The sequence below is a fragment of the Falco rusticolus genome, chromosome 1 (assembly GCF_015220075.1).
Source record: "Falco rusticolus isolate bFalRus1 chromosome 1, bFalRus1.pri, whole genome shotgun sequence".
In the NCBI taxonomy this organism is placed as follows: Eukaryota; Metazoa; Chordata; class Aves; order Falconiformes; family Falconidae; genus Falco; species Falco rusticolus.
The window spans coordinates 112,694,812-112,716,045 of NC_051187.1; the positions used below are offsets into that span (position 1 = coordinate 112,694,812).

The 21,234-nt window shown below is 40.5% G+C and overlaps 1 protein-coding gene across 6 annotated transcripts in view; it reads left to right on the forward strand.

Annotated features, from left to right (window-relative positions):
* Positions 1-21,234, forward strand: part of SLC10A7 (solute carrier family 10 member 7) — a 153,619-nt gene that overhangs the window by 119,419 nt on the left and 12,966 nt on the right. For 3 of the 6 annotated variants that reach the window (XM_037396538.1, XM_037396549.1, XM_037396560.1), the window contains 3 exons: positions 5,331-5,496; positions 8,478-8,529; positions 10,012-10,085. In XM_037396538.1, the coding sequence (XP_037252435.1) occupies positions 5,331-5,496; positions 8,478-8,529; positions 10,012-10,085 (292 nt within the window). Of the gene's footprint in view, positions 1-5,330; positions 5,497-8,477; positions 8,530-8,748; positions 8,824-9,712; positions 9,899-10,011; positions 10,087-11,002; positions 11,145-21,234 lie in introns of those variants that run through there. The other 3 variants (XR_005105646.1, XM_037396573.1, XM_037396582.1) reach the window with 3 other exon arrangements.

A 21,234-nucleotide genomic window follows, 5' to 3' on the forward strand; every position in this document is an offset into this window, starting at 1 on the left:
GTTTGTTTTGTTTTGTTTTTTTCATTTAATGGATTTTTTTTTTAAACGCTGAAGATCTAGATAATTTTTAAAAGATGTACTGCATTACAAATGTCAGAAATTATTCTATTCCATATAGATGGTGGGGGAGCTCCTTGCTATGTTTAATTCAATTAATAATGAACATTAATGAATTACATTGTTTATTGCATCTTTTTGTCTTGTATGTCCAGCACTTGAACAGTCATATGGAAACAACCTAGTTGTATTTTACTGACAAATTTCTCTGGGTATACAGTGACAGTGTGACTGTTACGAAGGTATGATTAGATAAGTGAATTGTTTTTCAGTAATAGATCTTCTGTTATTTTCATGTATGACCTTCTAACAGGTGAGCATTATTTACCTGTTTTGCTGGAGTAGCAGATTGTGTTTCTTTGTACAGGGGATGTTAGGTGAATTAAGCATCTAAGCAGTAAGTCCATTTGCTTAGGGAGGCTGGTGTTTAGACAGGGAGGTTATGGCAGGATACGGAGCAGTCTGGAGGAAAAACACTGGATGTAACCATTCTGGTAGAAGAATGAAATGGAAATGGGGACACTACAGTTAATTCATGTGTAATTACATTGCTTTGTTTTTAAAAATTAAATCCTGGGCAAGAGGAAAGTTTGAGCCTCAAATTGTATTTTGAAGGAAATTTGAGCTGATGCTTTTCCAAAAACCTTTGGAGATTACCAGGGCATAGTCAACAGGAGGTATTTGCCTTCTGGACATGTTTATTTCTTGTATCATGTAACTTTTCTATGAGTTTATCAGCATTTTTCATTATGCAGGCTATTCATAAAATATCACCTACTTTTCGAGTCTTCTGTCCACTAACCATAGTTGGAGGGAAGGAATCACAAAAGACTTTACAGTTTATTGTACCTGATGAGATGGCTACCGCAGGCCCAGAGGCCCTGAGGCCCTCCTCACAGAATTACATCTGCAGGAGTCTCTGCAGGGGTATGGGCTGCAAGGCCTTTGTACCTTGAGATTCGTACCTTAAAAATTGTGCATGCATTTTCTGCAACATGGTAGCATCTTGGAGCATTTCCCCTGTAAAGTAAGTTTTAAAATGCTGTTATGTTTCACATAATGATTATTCTTGCAATATCTCGGTCTCCCTCTCCCTGTCCACACACACACACATACATCTGATGTTGTTTTTAACTGCATTTTTTGATGCGAGGAATTCCCTTTCACTGTGGAATTACTGCATCTGAAGGTACTCCCCTGCGGTGGGCTGACCCTGGTGGGGCGCCAGGTGCCCACCGAAGCCATGCTGTCACTGCCCTCCTCAGGGGAAGGAGAAGACGTTTTGGAAGGCTCTGGGTTGAGGTAAGGACAGGGAGAGATTATCCACTAATTACTGTCATGGGCAAACCAGACTCAACTTGGGGAAATTAGTTTTAATTAATTACCAATCAAATCAGTGTAGGATAACGAGAAATAAAAACCTTCCCCTCACACCTCCCTTCTTCCTGGGTTTACCTTCCCTCCCGATTGTCTCTCTCCCCACGCCCCCCACCCCCCCAGCAGCGCAGGGGAACAGGGGTCACCTCAGCCCCCCACATGCTGTCCCTGCCGCCCCTTCCCCCGCAGGGGACCCCTCACACCCTGCCCTGCCCCAGCCGGGACCCCCGGCAGGCAGCCCCCCACCAGCCTCTCCGACTGCCCCTTCCCCGGGGCTGCAGCCGCTCACAGGCTGCCGGGGGGGATCTGCCCCCGCCACCCCCCGCGGGCTGAGGGGCACAGCCTGCCCCGCCAGGGGCTGCACCAGGGGCTGCGGGAGGAGCTGCTCCGGGCCTGGAGCCCCCCGGCCTCCTGCACCCACCTGGGGGGCTGCAGAGTTGCTGCTCATATAGTCTCACTCCTCTCTCCAGCTGCAACTTTCCCCCTCTTAAATACATTATCCCAGGGGCGCTACCACTGTCACTGATGGGACCCGCTGCTGGCCAAGGCTAAGCCCATCTCTGAGCCGCCTGGCATCGGCTCCATCAGACATGGGGGAAGCTTCCAGCAGCTTCTCACAGAAGCCAGCTCTGTAGCCCACCTACTACCAAAACCTTGCCATGCGAAACCCAGTACATCCCCTTTTTGCTCTTTTCCATCAGCATGCCCATTTGATGCATGTGTTTTGGATGTTGGTCAGTCACACTTCTGCCCCAGGCTGGAAGTTCATCCTTTCACTCTGGAAGTTCATCCTTTCACAGGAGTTTCAGTTCAGAGGTTTTCTCAACTGCTTGTTTGTTTGCTGCTTGTCCCTCCCTTGTGCCCCGTTCTACTGGCATGTGCTTCAAAATACTGGACTTCGTTATTTCAGCTGAGGGCTGGCACGGTGGTTTGGAGCCCAAGTCTGGTGTCCTTCGTACAGGCCATAACACATAAAAATGATTGTATTAGCTTTTGCTGTGTTTGCAGACAAATGAATCTTAATATCTCTGCCCAGGCTCCAAAGCACCTATGAGATTCTTTATGTAATCATTTACACCTGCGTTGCTCATGGCTTTTCAACCTCTATTAGACTTCCCATCAGAGTGCTGGCGCCACAGAACAGCAAGATTCACTGGCTGGCTGGTTCTGTACTTTATTGGGTGTTGTCTTCACTGTATTTGTGGGATTTATTGTTACTTCACTACAAATCTTCACAATTTTAGTTTTAAGTTCTGTGTTAACCCTGAAAAGTTACAGAATTGGGTTAAGAATTAAAAGGCTTTCAAAGCATCCTTGTCCTGAAGGAGATCTGCAGGGCATGAATAAGTAACAAATGGATTGTTTTTCAGCCAAAATGAATCAGCTGACGTGACCTTCCTTGTGAAAAATCTAGCTGAGTTTTTAGAGATGCCTGTAGGGGGTCATACTTCTCCCCTCTTAAGTTATGCAAGAATTTAGATTACCTTGAATCAGTGATCGTAGGCTGATTCAGCCTCTGAAACTGTAGATCTTCTTGAACCTTGTGAGAAGATCAAAATGTATGGGATTCTACGAGAGGATGTATTTTGTCTGTGTTTTTACAGTGTACGTTTAGTATGATGCTGGGTTGATCAGATGATTTCCTGAAGCCACAATTTAGTTCTTCAGGGTCCAACTATGTCATTTTTAAAAAAGTACAATGTGCAGTAAGAAGCCATACTGGTATTTATGATGGTTGATTCACAATAATTCCAGACTAGATAGAGGTGGATATTTAAAGAAGATACCAGCCAATTGAGGATTTTGAGGAAATACTGCTTGCAGTTACATTTTAAACTCTCTTTTCTTTCTTTTATATGTCAGTCCTTGATAAAGTTGTTATTATCATGTATGTTATAATTATACCTTGTACAGACACAAGGTTATAGTTTTGTAATAAATACCTCCTGTATAAATTGTACTGTAGCATAGTTAACTGTCACTTTTCTTTTTCCACATCTCATTACTTGCAATATAAATCTTCTGGAATGACCATAAATAAATAGGTGGTCTTCAGTAGCTTTTTTTTTCCGCCAGTGTGACCTTAATTTAGGGGATATGGGATTTTTTAAAAACTTCCTTAAAACCCACGCACCTTAGAGGTGAAAGACTTCACCTTTTACTTCTGATAATTACAAAGTCCCAAATCTGCTCAGATTAGACAGATCTGGTCTTCCTCTTGATGTCTTTCACACTGGACACTAAGGGTCTTCACTGAAGTTTTCTTGTCTGTCTTCATCAATAGTCTTATTCCTACCCAGTGGCTTATAAGGAGGTGGCTGAAGGAGCTCCATGGAATGCTCTTTCAGAACTTTGGCTGTATATTCTGAGTTGTTGTTTTAACATCTGGCAAGCGTGAAATTTTAAAGTTGTGTGTTTTCACTGGAGTGTTGAGCATTCCCTTACATGGTTTCCTGTAAATCTGTTGTTTTTTCGTAAGTGGGAAACTTAGAAGTGCTGAGAGGTAAGTGCTGGTCTTCAGCCTGCTTAGCTTTGCGTGAACCCTGTGTGCCAGATTTTTAGTATGTGTCCTGCCATGTGATCTTTGAAGTCTGTATGCTGGTGGTGACTGGGATAGCTGCTTCCAGGACTTCCCTATTGAGAGACTTGCAAACAAGCTGGGAAGGCAGTGGGGAAAACTTGACAGCTGTGAAGTCAATCCCGCAGGTTTGGCAGTGTGTGTGTGAAAAGGTCATATGGTAGCATTGATGATGATGCTTTGATATCGATCTTGAATACCTCTAAATAAAAATACTGTATTATTAAACCAGTAATGGTGATGTTTATTAATGGTACTGCTATGGGGAGGTAACAAGACAACTTTAGAGCCCTCTGGTAGAAATGTTTCAGGTTCTTGTGCTATTATTCCTGAAAGAGCATGGTTACAGAGAACATCAGGAAGTCTCAGGAGAAATTAAGCAAGATAATGTGATTGCTGAAAAATTAACACAAGTCACAGCTGTATGATAAAAGCTTTAAAAAGTTTTTTCAAACCATATAAAGTAAAGAGAGAAACTAAAAGCGACTCCCCAGGCAGGGCTGAAATAGATGCATTGTATCTGCCGAGGCTTAGTCCTGTAGTATTTGGCATAATTTGAAGTTGAAGTTGCTTTAAAATTTATAGTTGTTTCTAAAAAATTCTTGAAAAACAACTTTAGATTCTGTTTCCTGAAAGTGCAAATGTTCCGCTAAGTACAGTAGGTTTCCTTGTTCTCATGTGTTAATTCTGGTATTCTAAAAGCGTGCAAATGGCATTTGTCTTTGGATTTACAAAAACTCTAGATATTCAGAGTCTGAATTATTTAAACTCCCACAACACATGCACTTTTGCTTTTCAAGCTTGAGTTATAATTTAATTAAAAACTTCTGGTGCATCGCTAGCTATTTAAATATTAAAATGTTCCATGGATCACTTTCGATTATCTGCCGTCGTGAAATTCCTGAAGATGTCAGATTTTTAAGATTCCCAAAGTTGCACTTGGAATTGTCTGTTGATGCAAAGGGGACTGTGATAATTACATACATCCATTAGTATCAGCAGAGGAGATAAACTTTGGGGAGGCTTAATGGGCATGTCTCAGTGACAGCTAGCAAAGAACATTTGGCATGATTAAGGATGGATTTGAATGTACTTGAAAATATACTCTCATTATGGACGCCCAGTGGAAGTTGCACTACAAATGTTAAATTCCCCAGAAGAAGAGTTGTGTGGCAGGGAAGCTTTGAAATCCACTGTGGCCGTCATCCAAATTACTCTCTTCTCTTTGTGTCTTTCCGCTGTCAGATTCACTTTGTGATGCCCAACTTGGCTCCCTGCATCTTTGAAAAGAGGCAACCTGTTGGTTTCTGTGTTTCAGATTGTCCGAAGATACATCAAGGACTGGCTTGAAAGGAAGAAGCCTCCATTTGGCACTATCAGCAGCTGTGTGCTCCTGATGATCATCTACACAACATTCTGTGATACTTTCGCCAATCCAAATATTGACCTTGATAAATTTAGCTTGATTTTAATAGTGTTCATAAGTAAGTTCAGCCTTAAAGCACCTCTTTTATCTGTTTCAGGTGTGTAATGAGTTATATGTGCTGGAAAGGGTGGGGCTGCGGGGAAACTGGTATGGGGCTAGAGTTTGTACTTTTAATGCATCTAGTAAACCAGATTACCAGACTTTGTAGGGGCCAGATGCTTTTAGGGGATTGAGTAAGCATTTAGAGGGGGATGAAGGATGAACCCCGCTATTCAGGTGTGCCTGGAATTGCTCAGTGGTCCTCCCTTTCTAAAGGGGCATGGTATTACTTTCCAAGTGTTTATGATTCTGGTTTGGCTTCTTAGTTATTAAACAACTATAAATGCTCAGATGTTGCATTCCAAACAGAAAGGAAAGATTTGGGTTTGAGCTGTTATTCAAAACATGGTTATAACTTTTGAATAGTTCTTCCTTACCGTATAATAAACCTAGAAGCTAGCTGGGAGTTTGAGTACATTGATATATTTCTGTGGATAAACACATTTATTGCAGAGTTTGTTTTAGAAGCACTCTAGTCATTCGGCCTTAAATAACATACACATGAGAGTAGACAGGTGGTATCCTTGCCATCAGTTAAAAACACACTTGCAGATCACTCACTACCTCCCAGGGAAAGGCAGTGGTATACAGGCACTGTCTGCTCTCCCAGCAGGGAATTCCTGTCTTGCTTCAGGGTTTCCAGATACAGGAGTTTCACTTTGCTTGGGGGGAGAGGTAACTACACATCTCATACCCTTCAAAACTGTTAGATTTTAAGGAATCAATACATCACCTACTTTGAAATATGTGTATGCGCACATATTTCTGTCTAATAAAAATAATGTATCTTCTATAAATCCAGCCTCTGCTAAAGTGAGTAGGAAATTTGCCCCTGCCCTTTGTGGGTCAGTTCTTACTCTATCCTAATTATGGCAGGGGTTTTTTTATTATGAAACGCTATACATGTGTGAAATACCACATGGGATTATAAATGGTACTGTATAAATACTGTATTCTGAAAGGAAAGATGGAAGCCATGCTAAGGAGGGCTTCTTTTCCAAATGGAGGAAATACTTCTTTGCATAGGCACCTGAGAAAGACCACATCCCAGATGCACTTAAATCACTACAGAGTTGTCAGCAAGAGAGAGCGATATGGAAATTTTAAACTCTGACTTAACATGCAGAGAAACTCAGAATAAAGTAATTTTGCTAATGTGCTGATGGCTACTTCGAAAAAACAAAGGTTTTTTTTCAGTTTAAAAGGCATGTTTTTCCTTGAACAGTTGGTGTAGAGTGGTTGCTTCCATTGCCTTTCTTGTCCGTCCTTTTATTCCTCTACAAGGCAACTCTGCATTTGTGCCATGTGTAATTATATATGCCACTTGCAGGGCAACACACTGAAATTCATTATATATATGTTTTCACTGCCAGTGTGCATAACTGGAGTGTCTTAGTAAGAATATTAACAAAAGCATTGAAACTGCTTGGAACATATCAGAGATTTGTTTTTTTCTAAAATATTTATAAAACAAAAAAACCAAGTAACTTGGGGAGACGGATATGCACATTGTGTTCTAGAAAAAGTTTCTGTATTGCTATTGGATGTGTGTGTTGTGTTATACCAGGATGTGAAATAAGCACGAGGAGTTTGAGATGAAACTGCATTTATTATTCTGCTGATTAATGTTTTTATGTAATTTTTATGTTAATATTCTAGCCACAGCAAAATACGCACAGGGGATAATTGGTAGCAACGCATGCTTATTGCTTTACAGAATTATATGTATTAAGGGATCTTTTGTTTTTTTCTGTGCATATTAAATTAATGTACTTAGTTGCAGAAATAATGTAATTCAGGAACAATGGATTGCTTCCTTGCTTTGTGAAGGAAGGATTAAGTGCATGCTGAGGTGACATTTATACATCCTAGGAAATGTGTGTAAGAGAATGGAAAATGTCACTGGTAATAGCTAATATCCCTGCCACGTCCCCCAGTTGTAAACTGGGGTCGAAATCAAATGTATTGTCTTGGCTTGCACTGCCCTATGGGACACATTAGCCTTATTGCATTCACAAGTTTTGCAAGGAAAGGGAGGAGGATCCACCTCAGATTCTGCTGCAGGTAAAAGCCTTTCCCTTATAACCCACAAATACCCAGAAAAGGTTTGTGCAGGTCACAAGAGTTTCTTCTCCAGCTCTGTGGGGAGTTCCTGCACTCCGGCATGACGCTCAGTCTCTGCAGTCCCAGCAGCTACTCATGGCACAGGGGGAAGCTGCCTGCTTCTCCCCACGTCTCCCCAGACCAAGGGTGGGCTCGGAACATCCCACAGCCTCTGTGGGTGTCAGGAGGGCTGGCAGAGAGGAGAGCTCCCCTCAGGATGCTCAGGGAAGCCAAAGCTGACTGAGCTGGAACGAAAGCTGCTTTGTCTGATGTACACTGCCCAGTTCAGTAATCAGCCTTTGTCTCAGAGGGAATTAAAATATCTGTGATGATCTTCTCTTAATAGTGTTCATTCATCAGGAGAGTAATATACCCAGTGTGTGAGAATATTTATTGTGATCCTGCTTACACATTGTACTTTCCGTTGTTAAATAGAAAGGGGCTAAATTTAAATATTTGGCAACCAGAGCATGTCTGAGAGGTTTTATGCTGTCAACCCAATAAGCAAAACTAGTGCAGAGAGATGTGGAGCATGCAGTAGGGAAATGTCCTGCCATTCACTGTGCCAAGAAATACTTGATTCGGAAGAGTTACCTTGGGAAGAACTTTTGTGTAGCCACGATATGATCTCTGGCTTTCTTGGTTGCAGTAATACGTATTGTTCTTCCAGACAGTGTTTAAAGTTTGTCTGTCATTGGGTTTCTCCGGACAGACTTGGTCCAGTCTAGCTTCTGACCTGTTGTGTGGGGGCAAAAGGCACGTACACAGCAATTGCAGAGATATAAGTGATCTTTACTTCTGTGATCTAAGTCTAATTTTAACTTGTTTCTTTTTCAGTATTTTCTGTTCAGATGAGCTTCATGTTTCTGACTTTCCTCTTCTCTACAAGGTAATTGAATGTGCTGAGTCAGAACCTTTGAATATTTGTTTTGTGTGATATCTTTGATTTGGTTGCTACAGTTTATGCAAATGTGGAAGGGCAGATTTCTGAACAGGGATGACCTCATTTTGGCATTTCATATTCTCCTTACTGCATTTTCTCTGTTAGAGTTTCATAGGCTAAGAGAGCAGGACCTGAATTCTGTCCTTTCTTGTGTGTTAATTACAGAGTTGTTAAATCTCAATCAATCACTGCTATACCTCATCCACTGAAAAAAATGGATTTGCACAGATGTCACTGAAGGTATAATTTGCCCTGCAGACATGCTGATGACATATGAGAGAGAGAACTCAGTTTGACTTTTTACATCTCAAGATACATTTGCTGGGCTGGCAATTTACTCTGCTCTGTATATGTCAAATTTGTTACATTTATATGGTGATTCTTAAAAGACAGCTGTCCTGAACTAATGTTTGGTAGAGCTATTTTTTTTTTCTTTTAAAATATCAACCAGGAAGAACAGTTGTACATTCACTTCTCTAAAAAACAGTACTGTGATACTTAATGCATCACTTGAGCTGGTCAGAGTATTCACCACTGTCCTCTCACTTTAGCTTACTGGAGCAGGTTTTTTAGTGGTGCTCTGCTGAACGGAAGGTGCCACAATACAGCAGACTCAGATATATGCTTTATATAAATTATAGAATATCTGTAAGGGAGAATCACAAAGAATGGTGCAATGTCTTAGAGCTACTTACGGGTTTTTTTAGTGCCACAGGAAAATTTCTCTGTGACAAGATCACCCCCTGACCTTAAAAGGCATTTTTAAATAACTTGAATTGCCAGTCTTAACCTGGGGGGAAGATACGTCCCAACACTAAAATCTAAAATGCCATAATAACCAACTCAGCATGGTAAATATCTAGAATCTCATAAAATGATTCCTAACTTGGACCAAAGGGTGATCCATTGGCCAGTTGTATACCTCTCTGTGTATGTCACTTTTCCACCCTTTCTGGCCTTACTCCCAGTGTGTAAACCCTTAGATGCAATTTTTCTCTGAAGTGAAAGATAACTACATATTCTAAGCAGTGCTTATAGTGCAGACTCAACACACAATCTAAACTGAGCGTTTTGTTAACATTACATACTAGGAAAAGAAATTGTAGGTAATTCTCTTTTTTTTTTACAGGGTTAAGCTGGTCACTGCTGTGATATAGCATGTTTGCAAAAATAACCTTGGCTGGAGTAAAGTTGTGTCCTGCATACCATGTGTTCTGAATTCCTCTCCTTCACACAGGAGCATATTCATTAGAGAGTTTGCTACAACTGAGAAACAATTCTGCTTTAAAAAAAAAAAATCAAACACTACTGTTCATTTGTGGGTAGAATTATTTCTGTCACTAGACCTGATCAAAGTGATGTGAACATTCGATGATGTTTTAAGAAGGTGTTCGCTATCAAAGGTTATTAAAACTCTTTCTTTTCTAGGAATAACTCTAGTTTCACACCAGCAGACACAGTGGCTATCATTTTCTGTTCCACACACAAATCCCTCACCCTGGGTAAGTCAGGAGATAAGCTTTTGAGCAAAACAACAGTAACATTCATACCTTGCTGTCTTGAAAAAAAAATAATGTTGGTGGTGTCTGGCTTTTCTGCTTAAATGGTTTTGGTTTTAGTGTGACAAGTAATGCTACCAGTATGATACTCTTAGTAGGATAATATTCTTGCACAGATAAAATAAATGCTTATTATGGTGCAGACAAAATAGTCTTCTCACTCAGCTGAGATTGTAGTGGTTGATACAGTAAGACCACCTTGTTTATGAAAAGCTGGATTTTTCTTTCTGTTCTTATTCTGGTTTGTCACCTAATCCAATACTGATAAAATTTCAGGTTTGTTACTAAAGAGGTTGTAAGGAATTATCTGCCCAATCTCACAGTAAAATCTTAAAAGCTGGGATGTACAAGTGAAAGTCAAAGCATGTAGTATATTCAGAAACCACAAATAGACAAGATTGTCTTTTGCTTAACATGAGCAAAATGTATGTGTTTTAAGTCTGCCGATGTTTTGGGTAGTTTTGCTTATTAGAATTCATTTATCAAAACATCATTGAGATATTTGTCACTTACGACACTTTAGTGATGATAAGATGTTCTGATAGATATTCACAGAATATTGCTAAATCAGTTATGCTTACAGCCACTTGCTACTGCTTCATCCATTATATTCAGTTAGTGAAATGACTAGAATATATTCTTACTGTTTTTCAAAATATGAAAACATGTGTTTGATAAAGTATATGTGACTGAATATACGCCTTTTCAAGACTGTATCTGTCAAAGAGAAACACAGCTAGTGTCAATAACAAAGGTAAGAACTCAGCCTGAAACAGCGGAAGAACAAGTCGGGACTTAGGTGAGATGTTTTCCAAGTCAGTTTGATACAGCAAAACTCATCTCAGGGTTCTTTGCTTCAGCCAGGCCTGTGCAGCAGAACTGTTAGCAAGTGCCCTTGAAAGTCTGTGGGAAGTGAAGGAGTTCCTGGAAGACAAGAAAAAGGCAAACATAATGCCTCTTTTTCACAGTGGAAACGAGGAGGGGACAAGGAATTATAGATCAGTGAGTTTAACTTCATTTTGTAGAAAACTACTGAAACAAATAATTAAACTATTGTAACAGTGTAGGAAGAAACAAGGAAATGAGTAACAGCCTCGTAGATTTGTCAAATGCATATCATACCAAACTAACCCAATTTCCTTTCACACACAGTCTCATGGGTTGCAGAAAAGTAGCAAAAGTTGTCTGGCTTGAGCGTGGTATGGCTTTCGACATTTGCATGATATTTTGGGCTCCACAATTCAAAAATTATGTGGACCAACTGGAAAGAGATCAGAGGAGAGTGCCATGAATGATCACAGATCTCAAAAAAGTGACCACAGAGGAAGGTTGAAACAATTGGGATTGTTGAGAAAAGACAGTGGAAATACAGTTGTGATCTTCAAATGCATAAAAGGTTGATGCAAAGGAGGAAAAAAAGTAACTCTTTCACAGTGGACTTTGAGAAGGGAAGGACTTTGTTACAATTATGATGATTTCAGCTAACAATCAGGGAAACCTGTCTCATGTAAAACACTTTAGTTGTGGAATATGTTGCTTGTTGATGTCTTGACTCCCCTATCATTGTAGACAAGCCTTAGGCAGGAATCAGATAGCTAGAGTTGACTCTGCCTTGGAGCAGAACATAGGTTAAATGATGTTAGGTCTTTTCCCCCAAATGTTCTACAAAACTGAAGCTTCAACTAATAGATGAGCTTGTATTCGGGAGGACAGTTACACTTACATTTCTAGAGAGCAACCACACAAATTAGTCATAACACACTACCATACTTGCTATTTGGAGGTGTGTATAAACTTAGGACACACCTGTGAGACCACAAAAGAGAAGCTGGTTGTATTTAACAGTACAAATGTGTAAGTCTCCTCCCCGTGAAAACACTTTTATATACGCTCTGTTGAGAACTTCTGCAGCTTGCCATGACACTAAGAAAATACGCACAGACTTTTTCAATATTTAAGTCCTAGAGGGACTTGCCATCACCCAGAAAAAAATGAGGATTCTTCCATTTCTTTTACGCACTCTACTAAGCATCCTTATGCAGCTTGTCTTGACCTGCATCCTGTGCACACAGCTGAGTCAGTTCACTTCTGCTAGTATGCTCTCCTTTTTATATTTTATTTTCTTCTTTAGAAGAACCTAGTTTGATGCTCCTAGCTTGTTGACTTTCTGGCTCACATTTTCTCAGTTCCAAGCTACTGCGCTCATTAGCATAGACTGATGAGTCGAGCTTTGTATTTTGCAGCTTTCTTTGCTGAAGCACACAAAAAGCCCCCAAAACTTTGGCCACCTTGACTACAAGGACTCCTACAGCTTCTCCCTAGCCATACATACTTCTGCCCTGCTAATACAGGTGTCTCATGGGTAAGTGTGCAAGTTGAAATGGAACAGTAGGTGGTGGAACGGAGTATTGTGGGACTGTTTCTTGCCTCCAGACTGTTGTGTTTGTCAGCTTCAGGACAGACTGCCTTACCTTCATCCTTGTAGAGCTGGCATCTCATGGAAAGCAAGTTTACCTTCTAGGTGGCTAGTCAGAAGATGCAGTTCATTCTTAGGCTTTGCACTACCTTTCCTTCCTGCTGAGGCCCTGCGTTGAGATCGCTGGGCGGCTGGGACCTGTGCTTCCCATGCCGTATGCCATCTCTGGGGCTCAGCCTTGTCAGCATTTCTTTGAGGCTTCCAGGCTTGTCTTGTGTGGGACCAGCAGCAGCATGTCCTGAATCAAGCACCAGCCCTGATGGGGAAATGCTCTTTTTTGGCAGTCCCTGGGAGCCCATCTTTGGCAAACCTGAGGGTCCCACCACTCCTGTCTGCACCCCTACACCATGTGTGCACGACGTAGGTGTGCCTGCTGTGTATCAGATTCAAGCTGGCTAGTTTTGAGACCGCTGGTATTTTACCAGACGCAGATAAGATAGAGCTGTATAAACACACATTTCTAGGTAAACAGGGATGATTGGGTTTTATAAAGCTGTAGTGCGATGAGGCATGCCCCTGAGCTGGTGATGTAAACAGGAATGTTCACCAGAGCAGCGAGCATTTATTGCTTGGCTGAAGGTGGAAGCAGAGTAGATCTAATTTGTTTTTAAGGATCAGCCATTTCTGAATGACAGTTAAATCTTTACACAGCACGGTCTTGTCCACTTTGATCTCAGCAGAAATGAGAACAGACGCAGGCACTTTGGCCCTTACTCTTTTGTTGTTCTGTCACGTTTCTGCTTGTCCGGAGGTGTTTGCTATAAACGGTGCAGTGAGAAACCTTCTGTTCTCTTGTAGCAGAGAGAGTTTTTCCCTCTCCGTCATTACAATGCCTGAAAGAACAAACACAGCTCAGGGTCTGGTTTCACATCCGTTGTGGAGCTCTGCTTTGTTTGTCTTCAAGATTCCAGTGGTAGTGTATAAATGACCCCCCAACACTTGTTCTTTCGCTTTGAAACTGATTTCTCTCAGCTTGGCAGGTGAAACTCCAAATAGGTACGTCTGGCCCATTCCCTGGGGAGCTTAGAATGGCACCGACTAAAATGGGAGAAGAGCTGACAGCTTTAAAGCTTTAGAAGTGGTAATAGGAGAGGCATGAGAAGACTTTTGTAAGTCAGTTTCTCCCACACCATATTATGAAACCAACTAATTCCCATGCAGTGCATGCTCATGAGGCCAACTGCCACTTCCACTGTTGAATCCATGAATAAGCGCTTGCTCTGCATGGAGATGAGTGCTGTTTCCATATGCTGGGTTTTATTTTGTAGACAGAACAGTTGACACACTTTTTGTCTCAAAGATCAGAGTGCAGGGCATGTTTGTGTAGGGACAAATTACACAGGGTAAGTGCCTTTGCGTTTCTTAGTTAGGAACACAAGCTGGTATTTCTGCATAGAGTTGGGTGCTTTGGCAGTTTTTTGAATACAGTGCATCACATACACAGAAAAACTAATATTTATTTGTATTTCACTTAATGAGTGAAGCAGGATATAAACTTACAAGGAGAGAAGATAAATATAGTATTCACAATGCCCTCTGGCATATTCATCCACACTTTGTTCTCTTTCTCTCCTTTGCCCTACTCACATATATGCACGGTACATGTGGGCACATACATATGCGGACATTTGATGCATGGCTTTTATTAGTGCATTTGCCATTGATTGATTAGTACTTAGTATTAGTACTTCTTCTATTGATTGATTGCAGATGAAGTGACTATTTGACCTTTAATTATGAGCCCTGCTATTGAAAATGACATTGAGCTATGGCTTCACATAATCCATCTGGAAAGCCCGACATGATGCCATTCCCTGGAGTTCATTCAGTGAGAAGAGGCCTCAAGGAAGTGCAAAGCTATCAGTGTGGCTTATCTAAAAAAATACCACAGTTGTTGCTTGCACTTAAACAAAAGTTACAGCCAAGTACAGAACATTATTTTATTTTTTGCAGAGAGGGAATTGCTAGCTAGAAGTTACAACTCCAAAGGTAAAATGCAGAACTGTAAAAAACCATTTTAATTCTTTGTATTTACCATGTAAAATTATTTTATCAGCAAAAAATGGAGTGCACTACCTATTTTGGCTACCAGAAGTGCAAATGTTAGTACTGTAGGTATGATGAGCAGCAGATTGGTAAAAAAATAAGACGGGGTTATTTTTGTTGGTTTATAATAAAACCAGGGCATTGTTTGTGATGCAGAGTACATTTTTCCCCATTTAGATTTATCAGCGTAGCAGTTTGTTCACCATGGGATTCTTAAAGTAATGCAGTCAAAGTTTCTAGGCTACAAAATACTTTAAGGAAATAGAGCTAACTTTGCAAATAAAAGCCAAAGCACAAACTTTTCCTATTGTTTTAATTTCATTCAGATTTTTTTTTTAAATACTCAGCTTCTTACTGCACAGGTATGGAACTGATATTCTGTACTTGAACAATTCTTAAAAGCCTGCTGTAATGCACAAGCAGATTCACAGGCAACTCAAATTGTCTGTGCACGGATCATCTGGGCTATGGATTAGTCAGCCCGTGCTTTCCCCCGTGTTCCCCAGCTGCACAATGTGACAGAGTGCATCGTGCTCACATGTAGCTCCAGTCTGCTCACATCTTATCTATCGTTTGCTCATATTTTCTACAGATACCTCCTTACAACATTTTTCGGAGATAAACAATATATTCATACAGCATAAACCACGGCTGTTTAATATTAGCTGGATTTTTGTTTCATCCGTTCTTTTCCTGCACCCAAACTCTGTGAAATGCTGTACTAATAAAGCACAGACTCTTATTCTGTGGTGATAATCGCCTTTCTCCTTTACATAGAAAAAATGCCAAAATGTTCTAACTAGTGTTAAGATAAAAGGTAGATAGATCATTTTGATTTTAAAAAGGGGGCATCTCTTAATAATTGAATAGAAAGTAAGATGGTAAAATTGCGTGCATTTCCCTAAGTGAGTGTTCAGGCTATACTCTGGTATTTTTGAAATGTGGTGGTGGTTCTCAGTTCCTGGCAGAGAATTGTCCTTTAAGGCGATTGATTATTCATCAGGGTACTAACTGTGACTAGCTATAAGTGTGTAAATAATTCCTCTGACTTTTACATATAGATCTAGAAAATAATCCTGGTTAATTGCTCTCTGAAAGTTTTCAAGAGTAAGACCTTTGATACTCTCTTTTACTTTCGAAATTTTCCTATGAGTGTTGAACAGGAGACATTACTGCTGGTATCATGTCATACTTCTTGGTGTTACTATTGCTTGAATTTGCGTATTTTCTTACTTGTTACAGACTTTTACTCTCATTTCTTCCCTACATGTCTGGTAGAGTGATATAAGTGAAAATGATCTAGTGACTGCTCTGCCTAGAGTTGGTGGGTGCTGACCCTTGGGGCAGAAGGGAGGCTGATGGGAGGAATATTCTTGAAAGAATGAGTGTCATGGAGGCCATGTCTGGGCCAATATGTACCCCTCACTACTGCCAGAGAGTTAGAAACTCTTTCGTGTTCCAGCTTCTGGGATCCCAAGGGGCTTCAGCAGCAAGGAATTGCCTGGGCTTTTTCCTCAGCTCTGGGATTCCCCTTCTCTTTGTCCTCTCTCCATCCCTGGAAAATAAGTACTGAGGGATTCATGTTACATGATATGACAGTAGGGAGAGCAGAAGCACCTGCACATACTGCACTTCTCTCATGTTTGCATCTTTTTTTCTTGTAGCCCAAGTTGAAGGCAGCTGGATTGCCTTTCCTAGCTCAGCAGTCTTCTAGAACCAACATTTAGTTCTTATCAAATGATATTATTGGTCAGGTTATTACCATGTAATTGGTATGTCTTCCTTCCTGATACACCCCAAAGAATGCCAGGAAATGCTGTTTCCAGTACAGCTGCTATGTCAGAATACTAGCAAAACCAAATGGTATGGTATGAATGGCATGAATGTTTCCTGCTTTCATGGACAAATCCAGCCATGGTAAGATATCATTTTGCATGTGTAAGCATTTCTGTAACACTAAGGCCACCACCCACTTGAAGGGGCTATCTCCACAAGAAATCAAACTGACAGTTTTGTGTAGGCTGTTGTCACTGAGTTAGTCTATGCCAGAGCATCTCTTTTATTTTCCCTTGCTACTCATATACGTGGCTGGGCAAACACCCCCTGTTTGTCTCCTTCACACCAGAGCATCCCTAGGGGCTGTACTTTTGGGAAGGAAAGGTGGTGGCAGGCCATTCCGAAAGTAGGAAATGGTATAATCTGGTGAGTTATAGTGGCTTTTGGACACCAAGTACCTGATTCTCCTTTGGTTTTCTAATCACAGATTCGCAATAGAGCATGTTCAATCTATTGCAATTTACTCAATCTTGACCTCTCTGTGATTCCAGAAGGGGGAATACTAGAGTAAATTAGGGAAACTCCTTTCCTGTTGGACCTGAAACGTATGTTTCTTTGATTAGGCTTAGAATGTGGCAAGAAATTCTGTACTGGCTCCCAAGGCTTCCTTTTCATCTGTATAGGTTTTTTATTAATATTTAGAAAGTTTGCCTCCAGCAGTACTAAAATGTGCATCAGAGGACAACAGTTGTTTACTGTGTTTGAACTGAAGAATCTCACCCAGGAGATCTCATTCGCTTGAAGTTTACATCTCTCAATCTTGACTTGCAGAAAGAGATCGATGAATAACAATTGTCATTTCAGAGTTGCACCTCTCCAATTATTTATTTGGTTGTGTGTCTTCCCAGATGTACACGTAATTGGATCAGACACTAAAAACCAGATTGCCAGTTTTTAATGACAGCAAGCTCATACCTCTTTATAATAATAATAAAAAAAATAAACACACATACTCATCTGTAAAATGATAATGACAGAAGAGCTCTCCCTCCCCACCAAAAACAGTTAAAGTTAATTTACCTACTTTAAGAAACTACATTATATTCAGCAGACAGCTGACAGGTTACCCTTGGGAAGATCCACGTTTGGACATGACTCAAGATTTTTTTTTTTTTACCTCAAGCTGGCAGAGGCTACAAGTGTCACCCATACTAAAGCTGGCAAGTATTGAAGATGATGTTGAGTCTCCCTGAGAGAGTTGCATCTACATTTGCAGCTCTCAGTGCACCTTCTGGCAGCCAGTCTGAGCTGCTGACTCCAGACGCTTCTAAAACAGTGGGTGCAAAGATGTGAAAAATCAACAGCAGCAGCAAAATTTAGAAATCTCCTATTACAGGATAGTTTTGGGAATCTGGAAGAGGGATCCTCCTCTAAAAGCTGCCATGACCACAGCAAGCACATAACCCTAGTCCACAGAATTTCAGAAATAGTATCCCTCAGTATTTCTAGGTAGTGAGCCGTTTTCTCAAAATGCCTTCCCGAATGACTGGAGCATTAAGGCTTTTCTGGCCTCGTATCTGCCTTTCTTGGGCACAGAAATCAAATGAAGAGAGAATTAAAGGAAAAATTAAGCTAGTATTCCTAACTTTTTTCTTTATGAAAAGAAGTGTTTTCTTGTTTTACCATTTATAATGAATTTGTGTATCAAATTTTTCTTTGCATCAAGGTTTCAGAAGGAATAAAACCTTTTAAAAAAATCTAATTAAAAGGTAGTATGAAACAGTTCGGAGCATAACCCTTTCCTGCTTGTGCTTGCAAATACAGTTAGAACAACTATAACACATGTTTGTAATGGCTTTTTTAATATGTGTAAATAAAATCCACATAATCAAAAGTTTAATGCTAAGAAATCTTAGCCTCAGCTTTGTGTGGAAAGGGCAGTAATGTTCAAGGAAATAATCAAATTAACCAAATCGCAGCTTTGTGTTTTTAGAACATTTGTCAATCTCTTTGTCCAGAATTCCTTTCATTAGTAGGTCTAATCTATTAAATATTCAAAAAGTGTTGGCTACAAGAATTATAAAGAAGGGAAGGAAGTGTTTGTATCTCATTGGTTTAAATGTCATAGCTTAGATATTGCCAGTGAATTATAAGGAAGAATTTATTCTGTGCCTTGAGTAAGTTACGTGTATGAAGAGTGAACTGATACCCAAGCAATTAAAAAAAAAACAGCACTGAAGTGTGAGGAAAAGTTTACAACATTGCTGTGCCCACGTTGTGGTGCCAAATTAAGGATAGGTCACCTTTAAAATATGACTTATGGTGGTTCAATTAATTCTTTAATTCCCTGTTAACTAATTGCTACTACCATATTGTCAGACAGGTGGAGGTGTTTTGGAGTCTAAAGCACTAGTCTTCAGTTGTTGGTGTTAAATGTTTCATTGTTAGCATCTGGTAAGATTGCCTGTGTTGTGTTCGTTAAACATCACTTCTAATCTGAATGCACACGTTGAAAACCCAGAAATAGACAAACTGTACTTTCTTTCTCTTCCCTCCCAGCTTTTACATTTTTATTTACTTAAAACTTACCAAGCAAAATATCAAAAAAAAGTATCAAGATGTGCTGTTTCTTAGTAACTGTATTTACATTGCACTTAAATTACTGCTCCTCTGAGCAGTATAGTGAGCCAGCTATCTGAAGAACAAGAATTAATGAAAGCATTCGAAGCATATTAGGTTTTCTTCTTTTTTAGTTCTTGTTATAGCAAAAGAAATACTTTATTTCTCATTCATTTCTCTTCTTCCTTCTCCTTCTTTACTTAACTATTAGACCATCCAATCTCTTCCAACGTGGTGTGGGTCTCAGTGAAATTCTTGCATCCTAGCATAACTGTATGGCCCATATGTGACCACACTGCTCTGATTCAGTACAGAGCCTTCCCAATAATTCTAGGCCACCAAAAGAGGTAAGTCATGTAATGGAATGCAAGGGCTTGTTGAATATTCGGGTAAATAATTGTTCTTTCCCAAGGAGAGGGACGAAGGTGAAAATGCTTTTTGAAGATGAGGGTCCACGCAGACCTCCAGACTGAGCTAGGATAGCTCTCCATCTTGCAATTTTCCTCTGCAGCTCTTCCAAACTCCCTTCATGTCTCACCCATCCCTTATAAAACCTCCCTGTCAAATGTTTGGTTTTATCACTTTGTGAGCCTGGTTTTTGCTTTCCATTACATTATTGCTGACCTGAAATATGAAAACATACTGAAAGAATCGTCTTTTTTCCCTGAAAATATTTTAAGCCCAAGTCTTCATACAGCATGTATGTGGGCAAAAAGGCAGGGGAAATGTAGTCTCAACTGCTACAAACATTGTAGATCCTTCCCAGTCAGGGAGGGAGTGTCCCGTCACCTGGAGGCAGTTGTGGTTGTGCATCGTGATGGATGATCTCTTTATACCTTCAGGAAAATCAGACTTCCATGGTAACACTAGGCTTTGACACCAAGGTGTGATTGAACCTTAAGTGCCACAAACCATTTTACTGCTGTAAACCATTGCCTAGCCACTGCGAGTGGACTCCTGACATTATTTACTTCTGGACAAGACAGTAGCAAAGGTTGTCTGTTACTTTGCTCAGCCTTGATTCCTTTGCAGAGTACAAAATTACTCTAAGGTTTAGAATAACTTGGTTAGGGCTAAGAGCAAAAGAAATCTCAGAGTTACAGCCGGAGTGGGCCTTGGAAAGGGCTACCAGTTTCTTCCCTGAGGAATTTTTCACCTGAGGAAGAGCTTGGCTGCCTGTTTAAGGCTCAGCTTCAGGTAACATTTGCCTTCCAATGTGGTGTGATTTCATATTATGTTGGAAGGTACTTTCTTCAGCTGAAATGGGAATACTCAGAGGCGAGCAAGTATTTGTATTGTTGTGGGTTGTCAGCTATTATTTAGCTATTCCCATACCTGAAACAAACTGGTCCGGAGGGAAAAGCATTTAACCTGAGTTCAGTGCATACTTTGGAGAGGGCATGGATATAGGGAAAAGAATCCTTAGGCACTTGATTTCTCAAAAGCATCTTCTCCTGTCGTGATCTCTAACAGAGTCTGGACAAGGGCAAGAAATGCCTTCTATACCTGGCTAGCTTTCCCTGAGGATAGGCAGAGTATGTAAGCTTCTGTCTCCTCAAAACTAACTGTGGCAATACGACTTGCCTGGGAAGAAGAGGGAAGATTAGCAGCATCTTGCCATTCTGGTAGCTATCTGCATGAACAACTTTTTTCTAATCCTCTAAACTGGATTTTGCCTAGATCTCGCCACCCTTTCCCACTATGCGGTCAGTGTGCTGTATGCGATACTATTGTGAAACTTGACAGTAAAATTTCAGGTGCTCAGTTGGCACTGTCTTTGCAGGAATGAGCTCAGACACCTTCCGCTCTGGCAGCTTAGGAGGGGTTTAATGCCGTATATGCCCCTCTTTACAGGCCTTTTCTCAGCTGAAAAGAAGAAATAGCTATTTGACCTACTAATGTTCCCTTCACATCAACCCCTGAGAGGATCCTTCAGAGAGAGAGTAGCATGGAGAGTGTCAGAGAAGCTACCGTCATACATTTCATTCATTTTGTATATTACACTTGAAGATTATGGCAACGGAGAGTTGTGAAATGCATAGATGAGTAGAAGGGAGAACTGAAAATCCAGAGGTTAAGGCTTTTCTTCAGAGTGTTTCCTCTGCCTCTTTACGAGGGTTGTTTGGCATTCTGATGCCTGAACGCCTGGTCCTTGCATAGCCCCAGTGATGACCT